This window comes from Centruroides vittatus, unplaced genomic scaffold, assembly GCF_030686945.1.
Source record: "Centruroides vittatus isolate TY-2023 unplaced genomic scaffold, ASM3068694v2 contig_349, whole genome shotgun sequence".
Taxonomy (NCBI): Eukaryota; Metazoa; Arthropoda; class Arachnida; order Scorpiones; family Buthidae; genus Centruroides; species Centruroides vittatus.
This window is the reverse complement of record NW_027122172.1, coordinates 3,845,893-3,869,845: the sequence shown is the minus strand read 5'-3', so window position 1 is coordinate 3,869,845 and position 23,953 is coordinate 3,845,893. Positions and strand designations below refer to the sequence as shown.

Below are 23,953 nucleotides of genomic sequence, written 5' to 3'. Positions count from 1 at the left end.
ATATTTAAAATGTACTTGAAGTTTTATACTTTTTGAAATAAACACGTTAAACCAATTAATTTCAGATAAAAATTATCATATAACACAAAAGGCTCTATTAATATACCATGTGACAGTACTACTCATCACATAACTGATCAAAAATTACTAAAATCACTAAAATTCAATCAACTCGAAATATATTCAATTTATATATATATATATATTATTATTATTACACATCTAGAAATCAAGAGATTTAATTTAAGACCTCATTTGCCAAATTTTATCAATAAAAAGTGTATGAACTAAGTGACTTTGTTCACTTTTAAATATATAAATACTAAATATCTGTTGCAATATTTTGGAATTTTAAAGACAAAGAGTGTTAATGAAGATTATTCTAACTCTAAATTTATGTTTCATAACAGCTAACTGATATTCTAAGCCTAATGATAAACACTAATAGAGATTTTTCAAATTTCATATTTGATCATTCAAGAAAAATTGCACAAATTTCAGTTATATTTTCGTAATTCACAATTTAACTCTTAACCAAAAAAATTTGTAGTAGTAAACTGGAGTTCTTTTACTTTTCTACTCTACTGAATAAAAACAGCAAAGATCTTGTCTTTTGACATTATTATTATTTACAAAAACCTAAATACTTTGAAAATCCAATATCCATATCCACATCCATAGTTAAGAAATAAATTACAGTATATGAATGCAGTGTATGAAGTGCTCAACATGCAAAGTTGTACAGGGTTGTCAAAGTAAATCCAGAATTTCTTCATGGGCAATCTTACAGGTAAAACTGTTGATGAAAGTATAACATATGTGTCAAATCACTCAAAAAGAAAGCACCAAATAGCTGTCAATAACTCAGACATGTCATGAGAATACAACTGAAAAGCAGCTATACTGAAATTGCTATGTGCCAGAAAGTCGCTCTCCCAAATCATGGCATGGTTTGGCTACAAGGAGATGCAAGTTTGCAACATAGCCAAGAAGTTCGGGGAGTCTGACAACAAGAAGAATGTGACTCCTAACAGGGTAACTCACAGTAAGCATTCTGATTGCAAACAAGTGTCCAAATTGAAGAAGATCAAAAAAGGTGGTGCATGAAGAATAAGTAATCTTGCAAAAGAAATGGGAATGACAAGGTCAGCAATCAGTCTGGCAGTACATGAAGACTTGCAATACCATTCTTTTGTTTTCAGGAATTGCCAGTTATTGACTGAGAAGAACAAGGACAGAAAACTGAAGGCTCGGGCTCTGCTGAATGACGTCAAGCATGCCAGTGTCAGCTTCCTGAGGTTCTTGGATGAGAAAAACTTCATCCAGGACAGGAAGGTGAATTGCCAAAATAACCTCTGAATCTTCCAGAATGCCTCTCATATGTCTATCTACCATCATCCAAACCAAACTTCCTGTCTCTAATGGTTCTGGGAGTTGTGAACAGTGAGGGTGTCATGGAACTCCAGTTCTTCAGAGAGAGTTTGAGAGTGAATGCTGACTGCTATATCAATGTGCTGAAAATGGTTAAAAAGTCCTGGAGGATCAAGTGGCTGCTGGGAGGAAGTACCTGTTCCAATAGGATTCTATCCCATCTCACAAGGCAAGGAAGACACAAGCCTAACTTTACAGCAACCTCCCATACCACTTGTCCCCAGACCTGTGGCCTCTGTCATGCATTGAGTGAAATTCCTTTGACTACTACGTGTAGGACATGGTGAAGGCAAAGGTAAATGTGATGCATCACAATACCAAAGATGCTCTAAAGGTTTCCATCACAGAGATGACGACGAACACAGACAAGAAGGTCAAATTTACCTGCAGGCATTTCAGGTAATGACTGGAGAAGGTCATGGAAGCCAACAGAGGCTACATAGACGAATTTCATTATGTATGTTGTGTACCACTTTTGTGCCAATTTTCATAAGAATATATTGATTTTTATCCTCTATTTTAAATTGTCTTTCATTATATAATAACTTTTCTGGATTCACCTCAATGACCTTGTACAGTGGAACCTTGCTTAACGAGCATAATTCGTTCCAGAGTCTTACTCGTAATGCAAAACACTCGTTAAGCAAAACAATTTTTCCCATAGAAATTAATGTAAAATACAATAATGCGTTCCACACTGAAAAAATGCTCAAATGTTTTATGTATAATGTTTATTCAAAAAATATTGTACAATATACACTGTTAAGGAACGTGAATCATCATCATCTTTTCTTCTAGCGCAGAATGAAACCATCCTGGAATGAGAATTCAATTTGCAGAAACAAAAAAAAAAAAAAAAAATCACAGCTAATATGTTTGATAAACACTCCAAACAATATGCCAAATTCTTGGGTTATGTAAAGGCCAGGGCCGGATTTTAGGCAATTGGAGCGATTGATGCCAATCGGGCCCCGCATCACGTCAAAATTTATATATTTAAAAATAGTACATGTTACAAAAATAAGTATCTAGGTATATTATTATTAAAAATAAAATAACATATTTCAATATGTAAATTAACAGTTAATTAATTTTGTTATTTAAAGTTTGAGGGGCCTTGCAAAAAAAATTCAATCGGGCCTCGCACCTATTGGATCCGGTGCTGGTAAAGGCTATAATTAAATATTAGAAATTAATTAATTTGACTAGAGGTAAGCAGTTATGTTTCCATCTCGTATTAAATTTAATAATTATAAATAGTTAATTTTTAATTCAGACATTTCTAAAATTTAATTTGGAATCGGTCATTAAATTTAATGACCCAAGAATTTGGCATATCGTTTGGCGTGTTAATTATATAATAGACTATGGTTGTTGATGTTTATAAGTAATATGTGTGAACGCAAGTTTGGAAAAATATGTGATCACAAGCGACACTAAGATGCTAGCGGAACGAGTGCTAAACACAGACTGATGGAGCATGCCGCATGCGCAAAATTCGGAATTTCCCCTCCCCTCATCACTCGTTATGCGAGGTAAATTTTTACAATTTGTTTTGCTTGTTATGTGAAATACTCGTTGTGCGAGGTTCCACTGTATTTGAATAATTCAGAACCAAATTACAAAGGAATCAGATTATTATACTAAAGTTATATCTAAGAGAAAATTAACTATGTGGAAAAGAGAGGAAAAAGAATTAAACCAGGGGAGAAAAATCAGGTTTAGTGGAGGAAGTCTCACAAAACCAGAACTGCAAAAATATTTATTATTATAGGAAAGATCTTCAGAAAATCTTTAAAATAATTATGGATCTTTTGACAAAATTTATAAAAATATTCTGAGCACTAGAAATGTTTTTTCTTTTTTTAACATTATTAGAAAATGTTTGTCGAGAAGAAAATTTCGGGGAAATTTATTCTGCATCACTGTAAATCCATCAAACATTCCAGAATATAAAACTGAACTGTTATATTCGAATTTTATATTCTGGAATGCTTTTGAAAAATCCAGCTTATTTAGAATTAAGAAAACCCGAGGAAGAACCCAGAAGGGGTTATGAAAACGTTTGTTATTTATTGCTTACCCATATTTTGCACCAGTTATTGGTTGTAGAGTGTCTTATTTTAACAATTTTCTATTAGATTTATATAATATATAAGCTATAATTGAAGTGGTAACTGTCATAAAATTTAAATATAGCTACAGGAATAAATAATCATTTATAGAAATAAAGTCAAGTAAAAGTATAAACATGGAGTAACACAAATGCCATTCTCAAAATTAATTTTGATTTGCTAATCCATTACAACTTTCTCTGACTCCCACTTTTCAATTACAGTGGTGCCTCGTATAACGTACGCCTCGAATAATGGACACTGCAAACAACGGACTTTGTTTGGCCATTATGTGACTCGAGCAACGGACTGGCTGCGAACAACGGGTTTTCCGGCATAATTGGCGACCGCTCCATGGGTGCGTTCTTTAATGGCGGTCGCTCTGCGTCTCCACTACTATGGGAGTGCGCTGCTGTTTGTAGGCATTTAGAAACTACGGTGAAAGAAAGAAAGATGGCGGCACCCGCACTATCGATAGTATGGTGATGGAGGAATCTATAATTCTAAAATATGAGCTTTAAAAGGCAAAAGAAGGGTCCCAATTGTAAAATTTAACCATAAAATGGATTATTTGTTGAAAGAGCATTCAAAATAGCCTCGAAAAAAAATTCGTAAAGACACTTAAATCACTGCGTGCGCTAACTCGCGCTTTCACAATTTCTAAATTCTCATTCATAAAACCACATAATGGACCCGGAATCGAAACTATCTGAGCCATGGAGGATGCCATGTTGCTTTCCACCGTAAACTACTGCTACAAGTGACCGTTTTTTTTTTTCCGTTCGACGGAGTGCACTCCCACCGGAATTTAGGAACGCATTTGGCAGGAATTTTTAAACAAATGTCGCTCGTGCAGAGTTACGCGGAGGAATAAAAGAACGCACCCCATGTTCATTTTTTTTATGATACAGTATGGTTATTTTATGCTGCGGAACGAATTAGATATTTTAACATGCATTTCTATGGGAAAATGCATTTCATTTAACGGACGTGCACCTGGAACGGATTAAGTATGTTATATGAGGCACCCCTGTATAAGAATGATGCAGTTGGTTGACCGAGTCATTAGATAATACGAAGTTTAGTAGACTGAAAGAAGGTGATTCTTCTTTTATTTTACTAAGCTGCAATATGAACAGTTCTCCTGATTCTAGAATGAGGCTGCCCATGTAATGTCTACTATTTCTGTTCTTATTTTTTTGGCTATGCCTAAGGCAAAAAATAATTCATGCTGTTTAAACCAGGCAAAAAGTTGTTATTTTGCATAAACAATTTCAGCAGCCATGAAATTGTTGTCAAATATAACTGTGATCATTCCACTGTCTTGCATACTGTTAAAAAAATGTTGAAACCAGATCTCGAGGAAACACGAAGAGAAAAGACCAAAACTATTTACTGAATGAATATTGGTTTGGTATTCACATTATTATGGTTATTTAATTGATTATTGTTTAATTAACATATACCAATCATTTTATTTTTTTTAATTTTCTAGACAAATTCTAACGTTATTATGAGATTAAAAAATCACATAAATTGCTTGAAGTAAAAATTTTATGAGTATCCAAATAAATGTTAGAAAATATTAATTGAATGCATGAATTATATTACAAATTCACATATAATTGTGAAATCAGCATTATTTGTTAATGGATAAAATGTGAATTACGACAAGAAATCAAAATGTTTCTAAAAAATTTTTAAGTTCATAAAAGCAGCAAAATTTAATTACATAAGCCAAACTCCTGATTTTTCTAAAGTGGTTAGCTTGTCACGATCATTACAGATGCACCTACATAGATTTGGTAGAGGGGTTATGGGTAGAATGAAGTTGTACCGCCAAAAGTTGTACTGGTCGGTGTTGTTGGGGAGTCCCTCCAACAACACCAACCTTAACCGATTAGTGCCAGCTGCATTAGCAGCACTGAAGTCCTGCCAGACAGCAGCCACGTACCCACAAATGGAATTAGAAATCGTCACAAAACCTGCGACAACGAAGCAAGTACATAAACCAAATTTCAACAGATTTCCTAAAGCATAATTTTGTTATTTATCATCATCATTTAATAATAATTATTAAAACTGTAAATAGGCAATGCTTCCATCTTGTATCAAATTTAATAGTTAGAATTAATCTACATTGTAATTAATAACGGAAACATTCTAAATCAAATTTTATTTTATTAAAGAATATAATTAAATTAATTATAAATCAAATTAGTTAAATATATTATAATTACTTAATAGAAATAATTTTAAAATTAAACAATTAGAAATTAAAATTTAAAAAAAAATGATGTTTTATGATTAAAATGTCAAAAATCCGTAGAAATACATGATTTATATAATATATAACATAGTATTTTTAAGAATTTTCTTTATGTATCAAGTATTAGTGATAAAGAAAGAAAGAAAAAAAATGAGGGCACATCACCATTAAATACAAGCTAATAAATCAATATTACAATAGATGAAAAAGAGTGCATTATTAATAGCAGTAAAATTAGACATTAAAAATGAAAAGAAATAATTGGCACATTACTAATAGTAGTATATAGAGGCAAAGTAATAAAAACCAAAATAAGTTCACGTGTTTTTTGGAAAATGAATATCCACTGAAAACTTTTTATCAAATATATAACTCGTTTGTTTGACGCTTATTAAAATGAACTGAAAGAAACTGCACTGGACAACGTTTTCGTAGCATTGCTTAGTTTGATTCCTTTCGGTTTGGTTCAGTCTTATATGGAATATTTGTTTTATTCATGATCAAAATTAATTTTTTTTTCTCATTGAAATGATCTGAGCAATAATATGTCTTGCATGTTATATAAATTGCATACAGTGAAACCTCTGTAAGGGATGACTGTGGGACTAAAAAACTGCCCATTATAGAGAGGTGCCTGCCCAAGAGAGATTTTATGAAAATTACCTTTAAATGCAGCCTGCATTACTTTTATTTACAAATATATAATACACACAAAAATCTGCTTATCACTGTGCATAATTAAATCTTGTGTAGCTTTGTACCTTCTTTTATTAATGTAAAACTGCTCAAGTTTATTCAGTACGAGGCACACCTTTATGACTTTGGTGGCTTCTTCGTAATGCCACCCGTAAGGCTATCGTCGTCGTCTTGGCTTGTATACCCAGCTGGAATGTCAGAATACTTATTGGAGTAATGGTAAAGCAGCTACAATCACGAGACTGTGCTGTTTCCTTATTTTCAATAGCTGCTGAAAACAGTAAGTGTTCTCATTTCTGGAAGGAAATCTGGCTTTACGGAAACAATTATTAATGGCAAAACCTGTCTTCAAGCACTTGAAATCCATGAAATGCTTGGAAGACAACAAGTTGCTTTGACAGAATTTTGAGCAATGTTCTATAGTCTATATTTGTGTTTATGTGCTTTGCAACCATCTGACTGTACTTTGAAATTTTGAATTACAACTTGATCTGAAGGTTGAGAGAGAGAGAAGTGACATTCAGCAGCAGAAATATAATGTTAAAGTTTTGAGCTAGATGTCTAGATTTAATGCAGTAATGTCAAGAAGAAAAAACATTTACCTGTTTTGGTGCAACATTTTCTTGTACAGCTTTCACCCACTCTATTGTGATTTCTATCATCATCTAGGTTTTTGTTTCATTTTCAAATCTTTTAATGTTTATTTTCTTGAAAAGTTTTAGTTTTATTATCAAGGGTTTCTCACATTTTCCACTCATATCTGTGCATAATGTAAGTGTTAGTCATTCTCTTACTACCAGAACACAATTTGTCCTTGACACCCAAACTTTTTCTAGAAGAGCATAAAAAAAAAGTTTTGTTTTGCCTGTATTGAAAATATTTTCTTCAAAATAGCCTAGTGAATGAATGAAAGCATGAGTCTTCCATGTGATATTGTTTACAAATCAACTTCAAAGAATTCCCCCCATAAACAGATTTGAATTTTATATTATGTTACGATAAAAAACACACCTTTAACAATCCAGCAAATAAAATTAACTAAAATAATTTTTATTTGCTGGATTGTTAAAGGTGTGTTTTCTATCGTATTCTATTCATCCAGTACGTACAATATATATACGTCACTTTCAAAATTTATCAAGCGATCCATTTGAGCCTTTAAAATCCAAAACATATAATTCAGATGTAAATAGTAAATTTTGGCTTATATGATTGGTCCTGATGTAAGCACATTCTAACTTCTCACTCATTGTATGGCTGCATTGTCAATGAAAGCATTATTCTCACTTTGCAATGAGATGTTTTCTGATTATGGTGCTAATAACTGAGTAGCTCTTCTTGTTTCTTGACAATTTTCATAGCTTGCATTATTCCAATCTTGAACATTTCTGCTAAGTTTCTCATTCTGCACTTCTCTCATTTATGATATTCAATAATTTCAACCTTCTCTTCTTAGTAAAAGAGAAGGCTCCATGGAATATCAAGATCCAATTAACCATATCAACATTCACAGATTCCCTTTTCAACAAGAAAAATAGCATGTTCTATATTTACCACAAATTAAAAATAGATAAGGGTGTAAAAATGGACAATTGTCAACTATTCATATGGTACAGTTAGATGCATTAAATTTTAGATAGTGAAAAGATGTAGATATATTCCATTTATTTTATAGGGGGATAAGTACACAAGTTTCAACTTTTTAAAACCTTTTCCCAAAGTTTAAATCACTTTACAAGAATCATAATCTACCATCTACCACTATAATTCACGTTATAGCAATTTCTTCACCAATGTAAGCCAGTAGCTTACACAGAGGTCATCATCTTGCTTACAATGTGTTTGACAGGTAAATGCAAATGTCTCTATTGATGATTGGCTATTTAAAAAAATTTCAATCCATTGTAAGAGAAAATGAAAAATTTTCTTGATTTCAACAAATTTTTGTTGAAATCAAGAGAAAAGTTTCAATATACACAAAATAAAAGCAATAATGAATGAATTTAACATTACTCTGTCTATTTTATATAGTGATAGTTTGGATTTTATTGTATATATATAAAATGTTCTGAATGAAAAATTTTACTGTTTTTTGGTTTATGCTTTATTAATATATAATATATATAGAGAGAGACACAGCAGGCACTGCTTATTGTAATCACTTTGAGACTAGTTTATACTGATGATAATAATTCAGCAATACTACTATACAGTGAAAGTAGTTTAGACCACAATTAGTGAAAATTCTAGTTTTACTAAATCATAATTTAAAAACATGTTAAAAGAATTAAAGATGTTTAAGAATAAATTTAATGATTAACTGATAAGCTTATTAATTAAAATAATAATTACTCAAGTGGTTCATGTAGCATTATTTACCAGTTATTTTTTGGTATTATTTCATTAATAAAATGCTCATAGTTGTAAAGTTTCCAAAACTCAACACATCTGTACACCAGAAGATACTCACAGAGCCTTTCACATTTTTAGAGCATTTGTGGAGGCTTTGGACTATCTTCATATTGATTTTCTTCAATTTCATCAGATAATTTGCTAGTGCCTATAATAAGCAACACCTACGGTATTAATAAATCATAACCACATGTACATATATATTTTCAAGTGGCAATCAAAACCTCTTATCTTTCATGATGGATCAAAACCACATTTTTTCACTAATGATTCTGTAAAGTCAATTTCTACATACTGCCAAAATATTGTGAGTGTTGCCAAAACATTGAGGCCCTCTCTGATAATGTCAAAAACTTGCAACCTTGTACTCAAAATTTTGCTCCTTGAAATCATGTTTTTTAGCTCTCCTGTAAAATTTTAGGAAATGCAGATATGAGATTTTGATTACAGACTAACAATGTAGTTATAATTTTTATATGCTGTATTATCTTTCTAGGGTCCAATAACTTTCTTAAGTTGAAGTGCTGTCCTTTGTAATTCATTTGTACAATCTACAATGATCAATGACTTTTCTAATTATTGAATGCATAAAACTGACATCATCATCATCATTGAACAATTATTATTTACCAAGTTTTTGTTAAGCTAAAATATTTTCAATTGAAATGTTATGATGATTTTATAATTCATCACACACACACACATATATATACATATATCTAATTATGTACTTGGTGCTTACCATTAATAGAATCTGACATTTCTGAAAGCACAGAAGAAGCAATGCAACTGCTAGGAAGAACAGCAAGAGTTTGCAAATCAGCAGTAGAGATGGCATTAATTGATTCCATATTCTGTAAAACATTGTTTACAGCAGGAACTTGAGATCTTTCAGTTCCTGGGGGAGAAATGTTACAACTTGGCAAAGAATCTTGGTTAAGTTGTAATGACAAGTCAGGAGCTGATGCTGATAATATATTTTGCTGAATAGTGAAGCAAGCATGCGGGGATATTGCAGGAAAGAAACCAACACCAGTGTCATGAAGGGGAATATCAGTTGGTGAAGGGTGACAAGATGGATGAGGTGTTGTTGGCAAAGAATTATTAGCAAATGGTTCTGTAAGGTGCAAATGAGAAGGAATCTGGGGTTGTGGATGAGCTGATGTGGTAAAAGTCTGAGCAGGAACTGAATGAGAAAAAATTGCTTGCAGACCTTGTTCTATATTAGTTTTAAGATCCACTGTTGTCCCTGTACTATGAAGCTTCTGTAACTCTAATTTCAAATCTTCTAGATTTGTAGCAACAGGTTTTTTTTCTGGAGGCAAATTACACTTTGATGTTGCCGGCAACGATTGACTGGCTGTAGTATCAACTGTGGACAATTTCAACTGCTGATGAAGCAAAGAAGTTTCGGTCTGAATAGAATTTTGTCCTAATATCACATCACCACTTGTCTGAGTTGTACAAGATGGAGGACAGGACTGAAAAATAATAATTAATAATATAAACATAAATCAATTCAACAATAAAATTCTTAATTACAATGTATTTATTATATAATTAATTATACTACATAAATAATTATTTTATAAAAAGTTATTTGACATATGGTAATGTGACAAATGCACTATAACAGCTATATATATCTTAACTATATTCATGTTTTTTTGTAATATAATAAACATTACTCTTTGACAGATATTATATTTACGCTGGTTCAACAGTTATAAATATCCAGATTATATAAATTATGATTTGTAGCTATAAATTTACTCTGTAAATTTTTCGTCAGATGGAGAATTATTTTTTTTAAAATTAAAACAAAGCCTGTCCAAAAGAAGAAAGTATAGTAGACTACAAGAATTTAAATCTTAAAAAAATAAGAGAAAAAATTAACTAATTATTCATGTGAAGAAGATAAGTTTAATAAATGATGTGTGTCACAAGTGTAGATATGTTAAAGGTTTATTTATAGTAGAAGTTATTGTAATTAAGTACATTTGTGAAGAAAAACTTGACTAATGTCATATGATAAGATTGATAGTTGTTTATTAAGATTTTACAAACATAAAATCCATAAAATACTACATACTTGGATTAATTTGGAACAGAGGCATATAATTCAAGTATTTAGTATTTTATAGATTATGGGTGGCTATTGACAGCTAGATAGTAATTACCTAAGATTTTAATTCTATATATAGCCATTTTAGACATGATTGTTATTTTATTGATAGTATGAGTTTTTTAAAATCAGTTATTAATGTAAAAATTTTGACCAATATTATTTAACTGAAGAGGGCAGTATGAAATAGCTGAAATGCATTTTATGATAAACTATGGTCAAAAATGCAAAGGTTTTATTGTTGGTGTCATAATTATTTGTAAATCTTTTATTATTGTACTAAGTCTCGACGTATAATAAATCCCCTAACTAAATAAATTATTGGTAAACAGTAATGACAACAAGAATTACTTTTATTACTTTTTTGTATTCACTTTCATATTTATTGATACTGCATTTATATAAAAATAATTATAAAACAAAAACATGTTCTGTAATTATCAAAAGAGACATTCAATATAAATTAAGAAGCCAAGTAACTATTTAATAACTGTAAGATAAATGTTTTTGAGTGTTTACACGTCTATGTTTTTTACGACAAATCTGAAGACGAAAGTGGGAAAACTCCAAAAATATTTATCTTAGTTATTAAACAGTTTTAGCTTTTTAATTTGTGTTGAGTGTCTATCAGAACTCCAAAATTAAGCGTGGAGCTGTCTTCCCAGTTATATTATTCTATAGTTTTGTTTATTTAAAGAAATTAAAGAAATAACTTACCAAATTTGATGTTGATCGAGACAAAGTTGCATTTTGTTGCGATAAATCAGTTTGTTGTACACCCGAAGAAGTTAATTGAGCTAATTTCTGTTGCAGACTGCTTAAATCTGGAACATGATGTCTGTTGGGTAATGGATGTTGAGTACTATTATTACTTCCACTTCCACTGCTACTACTAATTAATGAAACCATATATTTTAGAATGTCTAATTTATAATATTACATCACACAATTCTTACCTTAAGTCTTGATTTAAAATATGTTTGTAATTGTCGTGTAAGAAATTGAGCTCTGCTTTATTTTCAGGTCTTGTTAAATCTGTAGACTGAGAAGCAGATGGAATTGGTGGAGTCCCGGGAATACTATGACATTCGTCCATCTGGTGTCCACTGGATTTCGTAGGTTTATGATGATTGACCTATAAAAGATCTCTTTTATTAAAAATGTTTCATAACAAATATGCATTTTTGTATTGTACCTCCTTTAATAAAAAGACTTGTACCTATTTTAAATGATACTATTAACCATTTACCTGAAATTTTACAAATAATCAATTACATTAAGATTTAAAATGTTGTTTTTCTCACATGTGAAGATGTAGTTGCAACTGTTGTCACAACACTTGACTGAGAACTCTGAGTATAAGTTGTTGTTGACTGGGTAGAAGTTTCAATAGTATTCACATGAAAGCGTGATCCAGTAGGTACAGCCTGAAAAATAATCGAGATAAATAAGTTTATGACCATCACGCAATCATTTTTACTAAATAATTCTTTTAAAGAATACAATTGTTATTATTTTACTTATTCAAATTTATAGAATTATATTTGGAGAAATTGTATATAAAAAATTGAAAGTCAATTTTACACAATAAAAAAAAAAATTGAAGAATTTCAGTTTTTAAATAATCAAATTTTTTGCAATCTAAAATCATTTGTTTTCTGGAAATTTTAAAAAGAACTATGACAGAATTCTATAATTTATAGTCATACTCAAAAATGTTGACAAATTGCCTTTAAAATGTTTCCAAAATGATTTCTAAGCCAGCAGAAACTTTTTGTTATAAGAGAAGAATATCTCTAGGCAAGAGACGAGAAAATTAACATTCAGGCGTTAAACTATGTACGAAAATATCGCTATAATTACTAGCGCTTTCGACGAAACTATTTTCGTCTTCGTCGGGTAGATACTAACGGTTAAAATCCTATTTTCCGAACCAAAAATTTTTTGAAATGAACAAACCGCTTTAGAACTTTAAAACAAGACCAATGATGGAACTGAGCGAGAAGAAATTTAAACATGCGCGCGTGGTGACTTTCCTTCTCGCTCAGTTCCATCGTTAGTCTTGTTCCAAAGTTCTAAAGCAGTTTGTTCATTTCAAAAAATTTTTGGTTTGAAAAACAGGATTTTAACCGTTATTATCTACCCGACGAAGACGAAAATAGTTTCGTCGAAAGCGCTAGTAATTATAGCGATATTCGTACATAGTTTAATGCCTGAATGTTAATTTTCTCGTCTCTTGCCTATTCAGTGATCGGCGTGAAGTCCACCATCGTTACAATTAACTTCGAAGAATATCTAAGTAATCAAACTAAAACATTTCGGTTAATGTAACACTCGGTGCCAAGATGGCGGCTCGTCTCTGATTCCAGCAAGGAAACAGTAAGACACACGTTCTAACCTAACCTATTCTAATAATTTGGTAGCTAATAATTATGGTAATTTATTAGAATAGGTTAGGTTAGAATGTGCATCCCACTGTTTCCTTGCTGGAATCAGAGACGAGCTGCCATCTTGGCACCAAGGGTTACATTAACTGATTTCGGTTCCATGCATGAAAATAACTTCACAAGGAAAGCTGCAAGCATATTGTTGCATCAAAAATCAATAAGATGACATCAATTTTCACTATAAGACTAAATTCGTGCCACTTTTTCTCCAGCAGAATAAGTTCATTAAGCTTAATCTGCATACTATGAAACCATATTTCTAACATAACTAAGAACAGTTTGTTTTAGTTGTGTGCTTAAATTACAACTATTTATTATTTTAATAATAGCAGCTTAAACAATACAGCTAATAATCACAAGAAAAAAAGTGAGTCATCTTACAATACAAAGACTTCTTTTTCAAATAATAGAATGTTATCCTTATTCTTTATGGTGCAAAGAGGAAAATTTAAATAAACTGCCTCAAATTAAACACAATAGGAACTACAAGAGTTGCAAGCATCAAATTAATTTTCTGTATCAGTAGTCATATCATACAATTGTAGTAATGGCAGCAGTTTCTATTTCTTGCTGGCATTCCATATGTGTAAAACATCATATTGATTTTCAAAAAGAATTTTCATAAATAATACATTTTAATATCCAACACAAATTATCTGCCGAACTAAAATTTCTGAGCAAGTTCGTAGCTTTTCATTGAATTTAAACTTGAAGCCAGCAAAGGAATGCCAATATTTGAAAATAGTTTAATTATAGCAATGTTTGAATTAATTTAAATAAGAGAATGAATACAACCTAAAGGAAAAACTTAATAAAATAAAAATGTAACCAACATAATTCTGTGCATTCATATGAAATATTTTCGCTACACTCTCAGCTGCTTGAGATAAGACTAAAAAACATAAATATGGCTTATGCACTAAGAAATTACAATGGCATTACTGGCCTTTGCTACGTTAGATGATAATACAATAGAATCCGAAATCGTAAGACTAGTCGGACAGAGATAATAAGCAAAATTTGCCGAAATGCTTGAAATATACAAGGTCACATACAGTAAATGCATAACAGGAAGGATACGGCATCAATTTCCAATTGGCGGAAGATTTTGTTAAAAAGTATATGCCCTGCTTATTGTAGGCCTCGCAATGATGGATTTGGACATTCGCTTAGTGCAAAAGATGATTTTCATGCTAATATTTATCTGCATCATTTTATCAGTATAGACACATTGTGGTGTATGTATTTTTTTTTTAATTTTTAAGTTTGAACATTATATGTTGTGCATATTCTTTAATTTAAATTAATTCAAATATTTTCAAGGACTGGTGTTCCTTTGTTGGATTTAAGTTTAAATCCAATTGCCTAACTAGCTTGAAAACATTACTTTGACAAATAGTTTGCACTGAATATTAAAAAGTTTGAATTATTTATGATATACACTTATCTAGTCTGCAACTTTTTGTTAAAAAAAACTTTTACCAAGAGAATTCTATGCATATAATGCCATAATTCCTGATATTGAGTCAAAATTTTCCTGTAAAAAGTAGAAAAAAAAAAGGAAGAGGTGGTGGAAGAAAAGATGGAGAAAGAAAAAAAAAAATTAGATAACAAGAAGAAGTTAGAGACGGAGGGGAGGAGGAAAAATACAATAAGTGAAGAAAAAGTTTTATCAGACAAAACGAATATCTCAAAAGTACATAAACACATTTTTTTCTCGTATAAAATTTTGTTTTACTATTACGTAAAATTTACATAAAACTTCTCCAGAACAAAATTCCAGAAATTTGAAAAAAATTTTTTTTATTTGAAATGCTTCTGTGCCAATATTTATTAACATTATTATAATAAATTATTAAATTTCCTTTACTTTAATCAGATGCAAGAAGTTCTTAAAAACAAAATCTAATGCTAAAAATAAAGTTTATTAAAACAAATTACAAATGCTTAAATGAATAATAAGCAAACTAATATTAAAGTAAATAAATAAATAAATGAAATGTTATATATTTTTATGATAAGCAGATCAGAACACGAATTATCAAAATATATATCATTCCATTTAGATAATCTAGCTAATAAAAATAAAATTATAGCATAAAAAATATTTTAAAACAAATAAGAAAAATTTATTTGGAAACCAATATAATTTCAAAATATATTATGAATAAATTTTATAGAAAGTGTTTTATAAATTATCACCAGCATCAAACTATTAAAATATTTTTAAATATGCAGTAAAATCTTACACATTTAAAATTAAAACACAGTAAAACCTTTTTTTGTGGCCACCTCTGAAGTTACCCTCCCAAAAAAAAAAAGAGCTGCGTAGGTTTCAATATAAATGAAGCTCCATATTGGTAGCCAAGATGGGAGTGAACACACCTATCTTGTGCCATTTATCCCTGTTTATATTGTCAATAGAATACAAAAAGACAATGTACAGTTTAAAGCATTTAAAATGAAATTGAGCTTTATTGCTGTAGTTTTGGAACATTGCAAAGATCTCTCCAACTGATGACATTAAATAAAATAAATCTTTATTTAACTAAAATTAAATTTATCTCCAGAGTTTAGTATGAAGATAGATAATGACGTACTGCATTTGTTCAATAATTTTAAGACGCATCCACACATTTAATTTTTGTTGAATGCTGAATATTTGCTGAAGTGTTTGTCACTTGGCAAATACGCACACACGGTTATGTCGAGCATCAGTTCATTGAGGGAATGATAAATATTCATCCAAGATCTATAAAATAGACATTTCTAAAACAATAATTTATGCCACTGCTTCTATAGTTATCAGCAGTTCATATCTGTTAAAGAAAAAAGAAGCCTAAAATAAAATGGTGGAGTGTCACCAAAGCACATAAATGAAAATGTGAAAAAAAAAGAATTTCTTTAAAAACAAAACAATAAAACTGTATTGCAAAAAAAAAAGACCAGATAAACCAAATTGAAAAATTAACTAAATTCAAAAAATAAATAAATAAATAAATCTAGTTTTAAAAGACTAAAATGGCAACGTGATGACATAAACAAGAAAATACACAAATGCAAGCATGAGTGTTTGGATGAACAACACAAATAAATGAAGATAAATATCTGTCTCATTTGTCTCAACACAATAAGAATTGAAAAACAGCAAATATTTGGCAAATACCAAATACGTGCCTTTATACAAAACTTGATTGTATTTTGTAAAAATGTAACTATGTATGAGGGCTGTTTTTTTTCAACCTCCGATGGTCCATAAAAAAAAAAGACAAGTGTAAATAACATAATGAATTTATTACCAAAAGTTAGGTACAAACATGGTTACTTTTCGACATAATCACCGTGAAGATTGAGGCATTGACATACCTGTGGACGAGCTTTTCCATTCCCTTGTCGTAGAATGTTGCCGACAGTGAATTAAGATGGCCTTAACAATGTTGTTTTGAAGATCGTCATTAGTCTCAAACCTCTGCCCTGTTAGCCATGTTTTCAATTCAAGAAAGAGGTGAAAGTCTTCACACATTAAAAAGTTCCAAGTTGGGTGGACGTCTGAAAGGTGGAAGTCTTCACCACCTTTAAACACCCAGCTTATAGCCCCAATTTAGCACCGAGTGACTTCCACCTCTTTCGTGAACAGAAAAAGTGGCTAGGAGGGCAGAGGTTCGAGACTAATGACGATCTTCAAAACATTAGGGCCCATTTCGAGTCATTGGCGGCAACATTCTATGACAAAGGGACGGAAAAGCTTGTCCACAGATATGACAAATGCCTCAATCTTCACAGTGATTATGTCGAAAAGTAACCATGTTTGTACCTAACGTTTGGTAATAAATTCATTTTGTTATTTACATTTGTCTTTTTTTAATGGACCGTCGGAGGTTGGAAAAAAAAACAGCCTATGTAAATCAGCAACAATCAGTTTACGTCACAACATTTGATAAAGAAAAATATTGAGTCTGATTAAAAGTTGATTTAATTAATAACATTTTTTTTTGACACTTGAACACTTATACAAATTTGGTAACTTCCATTTAATAATTTTTTCTGAATTCTCCTGTTAAAACACAGTATTTAAATAAAATCATTCATATAGATGTTGATTCCATTAGTACTGTGCTGTAAGTGCTTAAATGAACCCTACTGCAAACAGTTTATCTTTACAATACATGTACTCTGTACTTCAATACTCTGTTATTCAATGAAATACGTTATCCTGTATGAATTACCATGTGTGTATGTATATATATATGTATATATATTCTTCTTTTATAACCCACTATGCTTCAAAAATTGGTAGAACTCACGTATATGAAGACTAACACCTGAAACAGAACAAATTAATTCAAAATATTTTCTGCTTTCTGTTTTCTATGTATTTTACCTAAAGATGTCTGTTACAAATAGATGAAAATATCAGTAAAATTATTTTGAGTTAATTTGTGCTGGTTTCAGGTTTTGCTCTTCATTTTATAATCCCTATTAAACTTTTAGCAGGACTCAGTATGGTACTCTAATTACAGTTTTTTATGTCAACTTTTTTTATAACCCCACCTAGGTGACCACATACGTGAGGTTTTACTGTAAGGATCTTTTTGTTTATCTAGCTAATTTATGTCCATTTTACATTCCCTATGATTCATTTTTTACTCTTTCCATTCTCTCACAGGCTCTAAGAGGGTCTTTTTCCACATTCATCATGATTTCGGCCAAATGACGAAAAACGGGGCCCGACATAACTGAATCAAAACCTCTCGTGAAAATTTCTGACCTGGCCTCAAACCCGGATTCCCCGAGGTGGCAGGCTGATGTTTTACCGCTTTGGCCATCTGGCCACCATCTAATTTCTCGACGACTGAAACAATATATTAGTTATTTGCACAAAAAATTTAATTAATGAAATGACTGTTTGATATTTATATTTTACGATGACAAAGACTTAGATGAAATATAATTAATTTTCAGCAACATTCAATCATTTATTATTCAGCATTTGTAAAAAAAAAAAAAATTTTATTACTGTAGAGTATTATTATTTATCATCATCATCCATTTAATTACTGAAGATTAATAATAATTAAACAAAAAAAAGAAAAGAAAAAGAAAGTTATTACAAAGACTAATAACTTTCACATTCAAACAGAGAAGAAACATAACATAGCTTTATTTAAACCATAAATCACTTAACATTTTGTTCTGAAGGTAAAACTCTTAAAAAAATGAAAGTTGCAAAAAAGAAACACGTGTGTATTTGAAATACAGTTGAACCAGTCTATCTCAAATCTCATAGGAACAAGAAAAAACTTTGAGACAGACAAGCTTCGGGATATAGAGGTTCCTATACGGTAAACATTAATAGGTTTGATTAGAGGAACAATATTTTATTAATACAATAGCAAGTACAGTACATATCTGTATTAGGTTTAAATAAAACATGTTTGACAGTTTCTGTTGCCTGACTTTCTTTAACCAATAAGATGCAAGCCAAACTCAGCCAATTACAAAAACAAGGCATTAATGGCAACTACAGTATGTATTGTATTGTAAGCAGTGGCGTTGGCCTTTTTGTGCTCTGTCTGAGCGCGTACAGGGGCGGAGGAAAATCTCGCCGCCCCCTTATTTAGGTATTATTATTATTTATTGTAAAATTTTGCCGCGTTCTTAAAGTGCCACCTGGGGCGGGCCGCCCCTGCCGCTCCCACTACGCTACGCTACCGATTGTAAGAGATGTTTCTCAACTCATAAACTGATGGCAGTTTATTCCATCAAAACTTAGTCACTGAGCTTTGAATTTGTAACTAACACTTTGTCCATAATTTGAGATATAAAGGTTGTGAAAGAAAATTATTTGAAATAAACATGGAAAATGTAATAAATTTAGGATGAAAATGCAAGAGAAAAAGAAAAATTTCAAGATAAAAAGATTTTTGAGATAGACAGGTTCGACTGTATATTAAATTATAATTATGAATAATAATAATGATTTAAGCTTTGTACAAGTCCATTCATCACCCTAATCTAAGTATCACAATATGAAGCTATAATTAATGGATCATTGAAAAAGCTGGTCACGTTAAAATACAATAATTTAAGGAATAGTTTCAACAATTAGTAAAATAGTAACAATCAAATGGAAATAAAAATTATGGTTTAGAAATTTTATATGAAAAAATTTGCAAAACTTATATTTAATTAGATCTATTTTCTTTGTGTGTGTCAATTTTTTTTTCTACCGATGAATTTGTCAGAAACAAAAATTACTACTGGAAATAAATATAATAATAATAATTTTAAAACATTTTTGCATATCAAGAGCAGATGAGTAGCTCAAATAAAAGGTTGACTCTGCCATAAAAGCTGTTGTGTTTCGAGGAATTAAAAAGGCCAAATACGAAGACATTTTTATTGTTTCTTCTAATTTCGTGAATATATTTTATATAATAATAATTTCTTGATACAAAGTTGACAGACTATACTGAACTGCTTTGGTATGACGTTGTAATTACCAGCAACAAGAGAGCACTTTTTAAGAACGAGAGTAATTCTTGGGATCGTTTGTCATGTTTCTGTTTGTTGTGTGTTAAACAATTTTAATCACTTAAAAAAATAGAAACAATCTTAAAACATAAGAGAATAACATGCAATAGCAGTCTAACTGTAAATATGCTCTTACCCATCAATAGTTTCATTACGTGATTCAAAATCTTTTTTTTAAACATAATATCTAGCTCAGTTCTTAAGGTTTGGTTTGATGAGATATGGCAATGTAAAACACTGGCGATCTGCAAAGAGAGGATTCTGCCAAGAGAATTTTTATGGGAAACTGATCCCTATTTAAGTGTAAGACACATGAAGAAAACCTAGAAAACTGCACATTGGCAAAGCCTGAACCTGTAACTGATTAACAGAATTCAGTGGTTTTATCCACTTAGCCACTGGTGGGCAGCTTAGTTTCTAAAGGAAAGTTGTGCTTTTTATTACTACTGCTATCATCCTCATCACTACTACAGTATTTTTTTTTGAATTCATAATGGCCAGACTTTTACATCATTGAAAACAGAACTACACTTAATGGCAGCTGTATGTTCAGCTGATAATCAGGAAAATCAGTCAGGATGTATTGACTATGATGTTCATTACAGCAAATGTTGATAAATCAAGAAGTATCTGTATTTATAATATAAATGCAATAACAGCATAAGAATTGTTGTTATCTGTTGCCATTTTAACCTGTCACTTTCTGGATGATTTATTCACTTCTTATTTAAAGTATTAAAATAAATTTATTTAGGCATAGAATAGGTAAGTACATCTGATGATACATTACAGTCTTCATCAGGCAAATAATTCAAAAATAGAACACAGGATTTTCAAATTCCAAATGGAAATTCAAAACAAGAACAAACTTTTAAAATATCAATGTGTGTTTTAAATTATAGAACAAAAAAACAGTAGACTACAAGCCAACCAACGCTATATGTTATCAGGCTAGATATCGTCTATAATACTAGCCTGATAACATATGGCATTGGTTGGCTTGTAGTTTATAATGTATCAGGTTGTAATGTTGTTGTTTGTTCAGAAAACAGTAGTAGTGGAAAGTACGCAAAATATATGAAAAACATTTTTTAGGCTTTTTCCCAAGGTGCAGTAGATAACTTGGACATTTTTATTGGCTATCTTTTGAAAAAGTCATTTGTTGCAATTCATGGAATACAATTTTGAATAGCTCTTTCTATTAATGTGTCTATTTCCAGAATCAAACTTCAGATCAAAGTAACTATTTGGTTTTCATAATATCCCGATCACCTTGATGTACTTAGTATGACCACCTTATCCTCCGAGGATCTCGGTATTCTGGTGTCCCCTTAGTATAATTCCATCATCTGTGATTATCAATTCATTTTAAAGTTTTGAGAATAAATAGTGTGTTTCAACTTTAAAATTTTGGTCTTGGCATAAACAACATAAATGAACTCTCTTTAATTGTTGAAAGACATCATCATTGTTTATAGCTTCAATTACCCATACCATTCTAAGAACATCTTGTTCTGATGTTTGCTAAATGAAAGTGACATACCACTCCACATTTTCAATCTGTGTCTGAACAAGTAATTCACTTGAATTAGTGATTCCATTCCTAAACTCCAGTGCAAAATTATAATGTCCAATTAAACTATATTATAATTTTCTCTTACGACAAAATCTAATTACAGTAAAAATCTTAATTTAACAGACAAAATTTCCAGTCCGCATCTCATTTTTTCCAAAACCATACGTCACTGCTCATAAATTTTCCAAAAACTGTTTGTTTAATTAAATTTAGATTGTGTAACTGTTTATTACAGTCTCAGAAATAAGGTGAGTACATAAGCAATACAATCAACTTGCATTAATACAAACTGCTAGAAGAACAATAGTTAGTTTGCTTTATTGAAAATTCATATTAATGATTTTCAGGTCAAAATCATATAATTTACAGAGTTACGGATTAACGAGCAATTGAAATCTTTAAATTATATTATTTTGAATTAATTTACTAAATAAAGTTAAATAAATTAATGATCTAAATGATTTTCAAATCAAACAAAATTAGGAGGAAATGGTATTTGCCATTCAAGTATGGAGCAGTATATCAAAATGGTTAAATAAAACAAAGCTAAAAGAAATTTGTGACTTTTTTTTCTGTTGAAGATTGTTTGGAAAAGTTGAAAATATTTTTGGTGCCAAAAGAATAAAAAAAAGGAGCCAAATCTTGAATCACTGTATGCACCTTCCAATATGCAATCTAGCACGTGCGTGCACGGGACTGCATCTATTTAGAGGGGCGAGTGTCTTTAAACTTTAATTCATATTTACAATAGGATGGTCCGATGAAACCAGATGTTTGAATTGCTCTACAATCAGAGGTTTAACCCATTTTCGATTACTACGAGAAGAAAATCTATTCTACTCGAAATAGAACATATATTACAGTACTACTTGCTTTTTACATTTTCAACGTGAATAATAAAATAATTAATAGTAATAATAATCATCATCCGGATTCGTTATATTAAAGAAATAAATTTTTTGATATACTGGAATAGGAATGTCGCTCCATATTTTAAATGTTAACGAACCATTTGAAAGTGGCAAATTCTTGCTTAATAAGAGATGAACAATAGTTGGAATGCAAAACAACAAAATTATGCCTATACACAATAAAAATAGGGACAATCCAAGTAATATGGCACTTGATTTATAAAAAGTCATTTTCCAAAGATATCAAATTTCAGCTATACATTAATAGCCAACACTTATCCACGGAGACAATACCATCTCTAAAATAGGAAAGATGCTAAACTCTATACACACGTGAAACAGACACATTAAATACCACCCATAACCTTCCCTATCCTCGAGACTCCCGCGCACGAACGTCATTTCCTTTACGTCCATAGTAAATAATAATTTGAAGTTTGTGAAGATAATTTACAATTTGATTTAACAAATTCTGGTAAAATTTTTGTTTGCTTTATTGTGTAAAAATTAACATTGTGACAATGGCAAAATTCATTCTAATGCAAGAATTTACTTGGTGTTCATTTTAAGATGAGTCAAGTGTAATACATATAGAAAATAATTAAACGTCTCATACATATTTAATTACACAAATGTATCTGCATAAGTAAAAACATTAATTAATGCATTCCCAAATGCGAGAAACATGCGTTTTATAGTTTTCTTTTGTAAACCAAAGCAATTGCTTTTGTTTATGTTTGCTTGTTCAATCTCACAACAATGGCATTCAATTTAAACATTTATAATTATTTCTGATGTTGAAACATGATAAATATCACAATATATGGCTACACGAAAGAAATATCATTAGAACAGCAATACATCAATAACTAAATACTTCAATATTAAATTATCAATATAACAAATGCTACTGTTAGAACAGCAAATACTTTCAATGAAATATAGACATCAAATTTTAATTTGTTATAAGTCAATGATAGAATGATTTGCTAAATTTGAAATTAAATTTTATTAATTTCTGTTTATATCTGATTTCCAGACAATTATTGTATATGCGTTATTCTGATTCCAAATTAAAATGTTCTCTTTCGCTTTTTGCAGTAATTTTTAAACACATTAAAAATACAAAATAGACTTTTAATATTAGATTTTTTTAAACAAAAGTTATGAGGGTAACAATTTCTTGCAGGATTAAACATGTAAAAACTGTAGTCATTTATCTCAATTAGTACTGAGAAATGTTTAAACATAGTATTATACATCATTAAATGAAAATATTGGAAATAGAAAATTTGACACAAATTGAGCAAGACGTGATTTTTAAATCTAAAACCACTCTTTATAATAAAGCATGTCCACGTAAAACATAAAGACAAATGTTTTTCAGACCAAATAAAAACTGTCATCAGATAAATTCATTTTGTCTTCCACAAACTTA

At 30.5% G+C, this 23,953-nt stretch overlaps 1 protein-coding gene across 6 annotated transcripts in view; it reads right to left on the bottom strand.

Annotated features, from left to right (window-relative positions):
• Window positions 1-23,953, bottom strand: part of LOC136974439 (serine/threonine-protein kinase WNK-like) — a 161,850-nt gene that overhangs the window by 27,865 nt on the left and 110,032 nt on the right. For 5 of the 6 annotated variants that reach the window (XM_067269322.1, XM_067269321.1, XM_067269327.1 and 2 more), the window contains 4 exons: window positions 12,352-12,474; window positions 12,004-12,182; window positions 11,765-11,939; window positions 9,665-10,403 (listed from right to left, as the gene is read on the bottom strand). In XM_067269322.1, the coding sequence (XP_067125423.1) occupies window positions 9,665-10,403; window positions 11,765-11,939; window positions 12,004-12,182; window positions 12,352-12,474 (1,216 nt within the window). The remainder of the gene's footprint in view (window positions 1-9,664; window positions 10,404-11,764; window positions 11,940-12,003; window positions 12,183-12,351; window positions 12,475-23,953) is intronic. The other variant, XM_067269324.1, reaches the window with a different exon arrangement.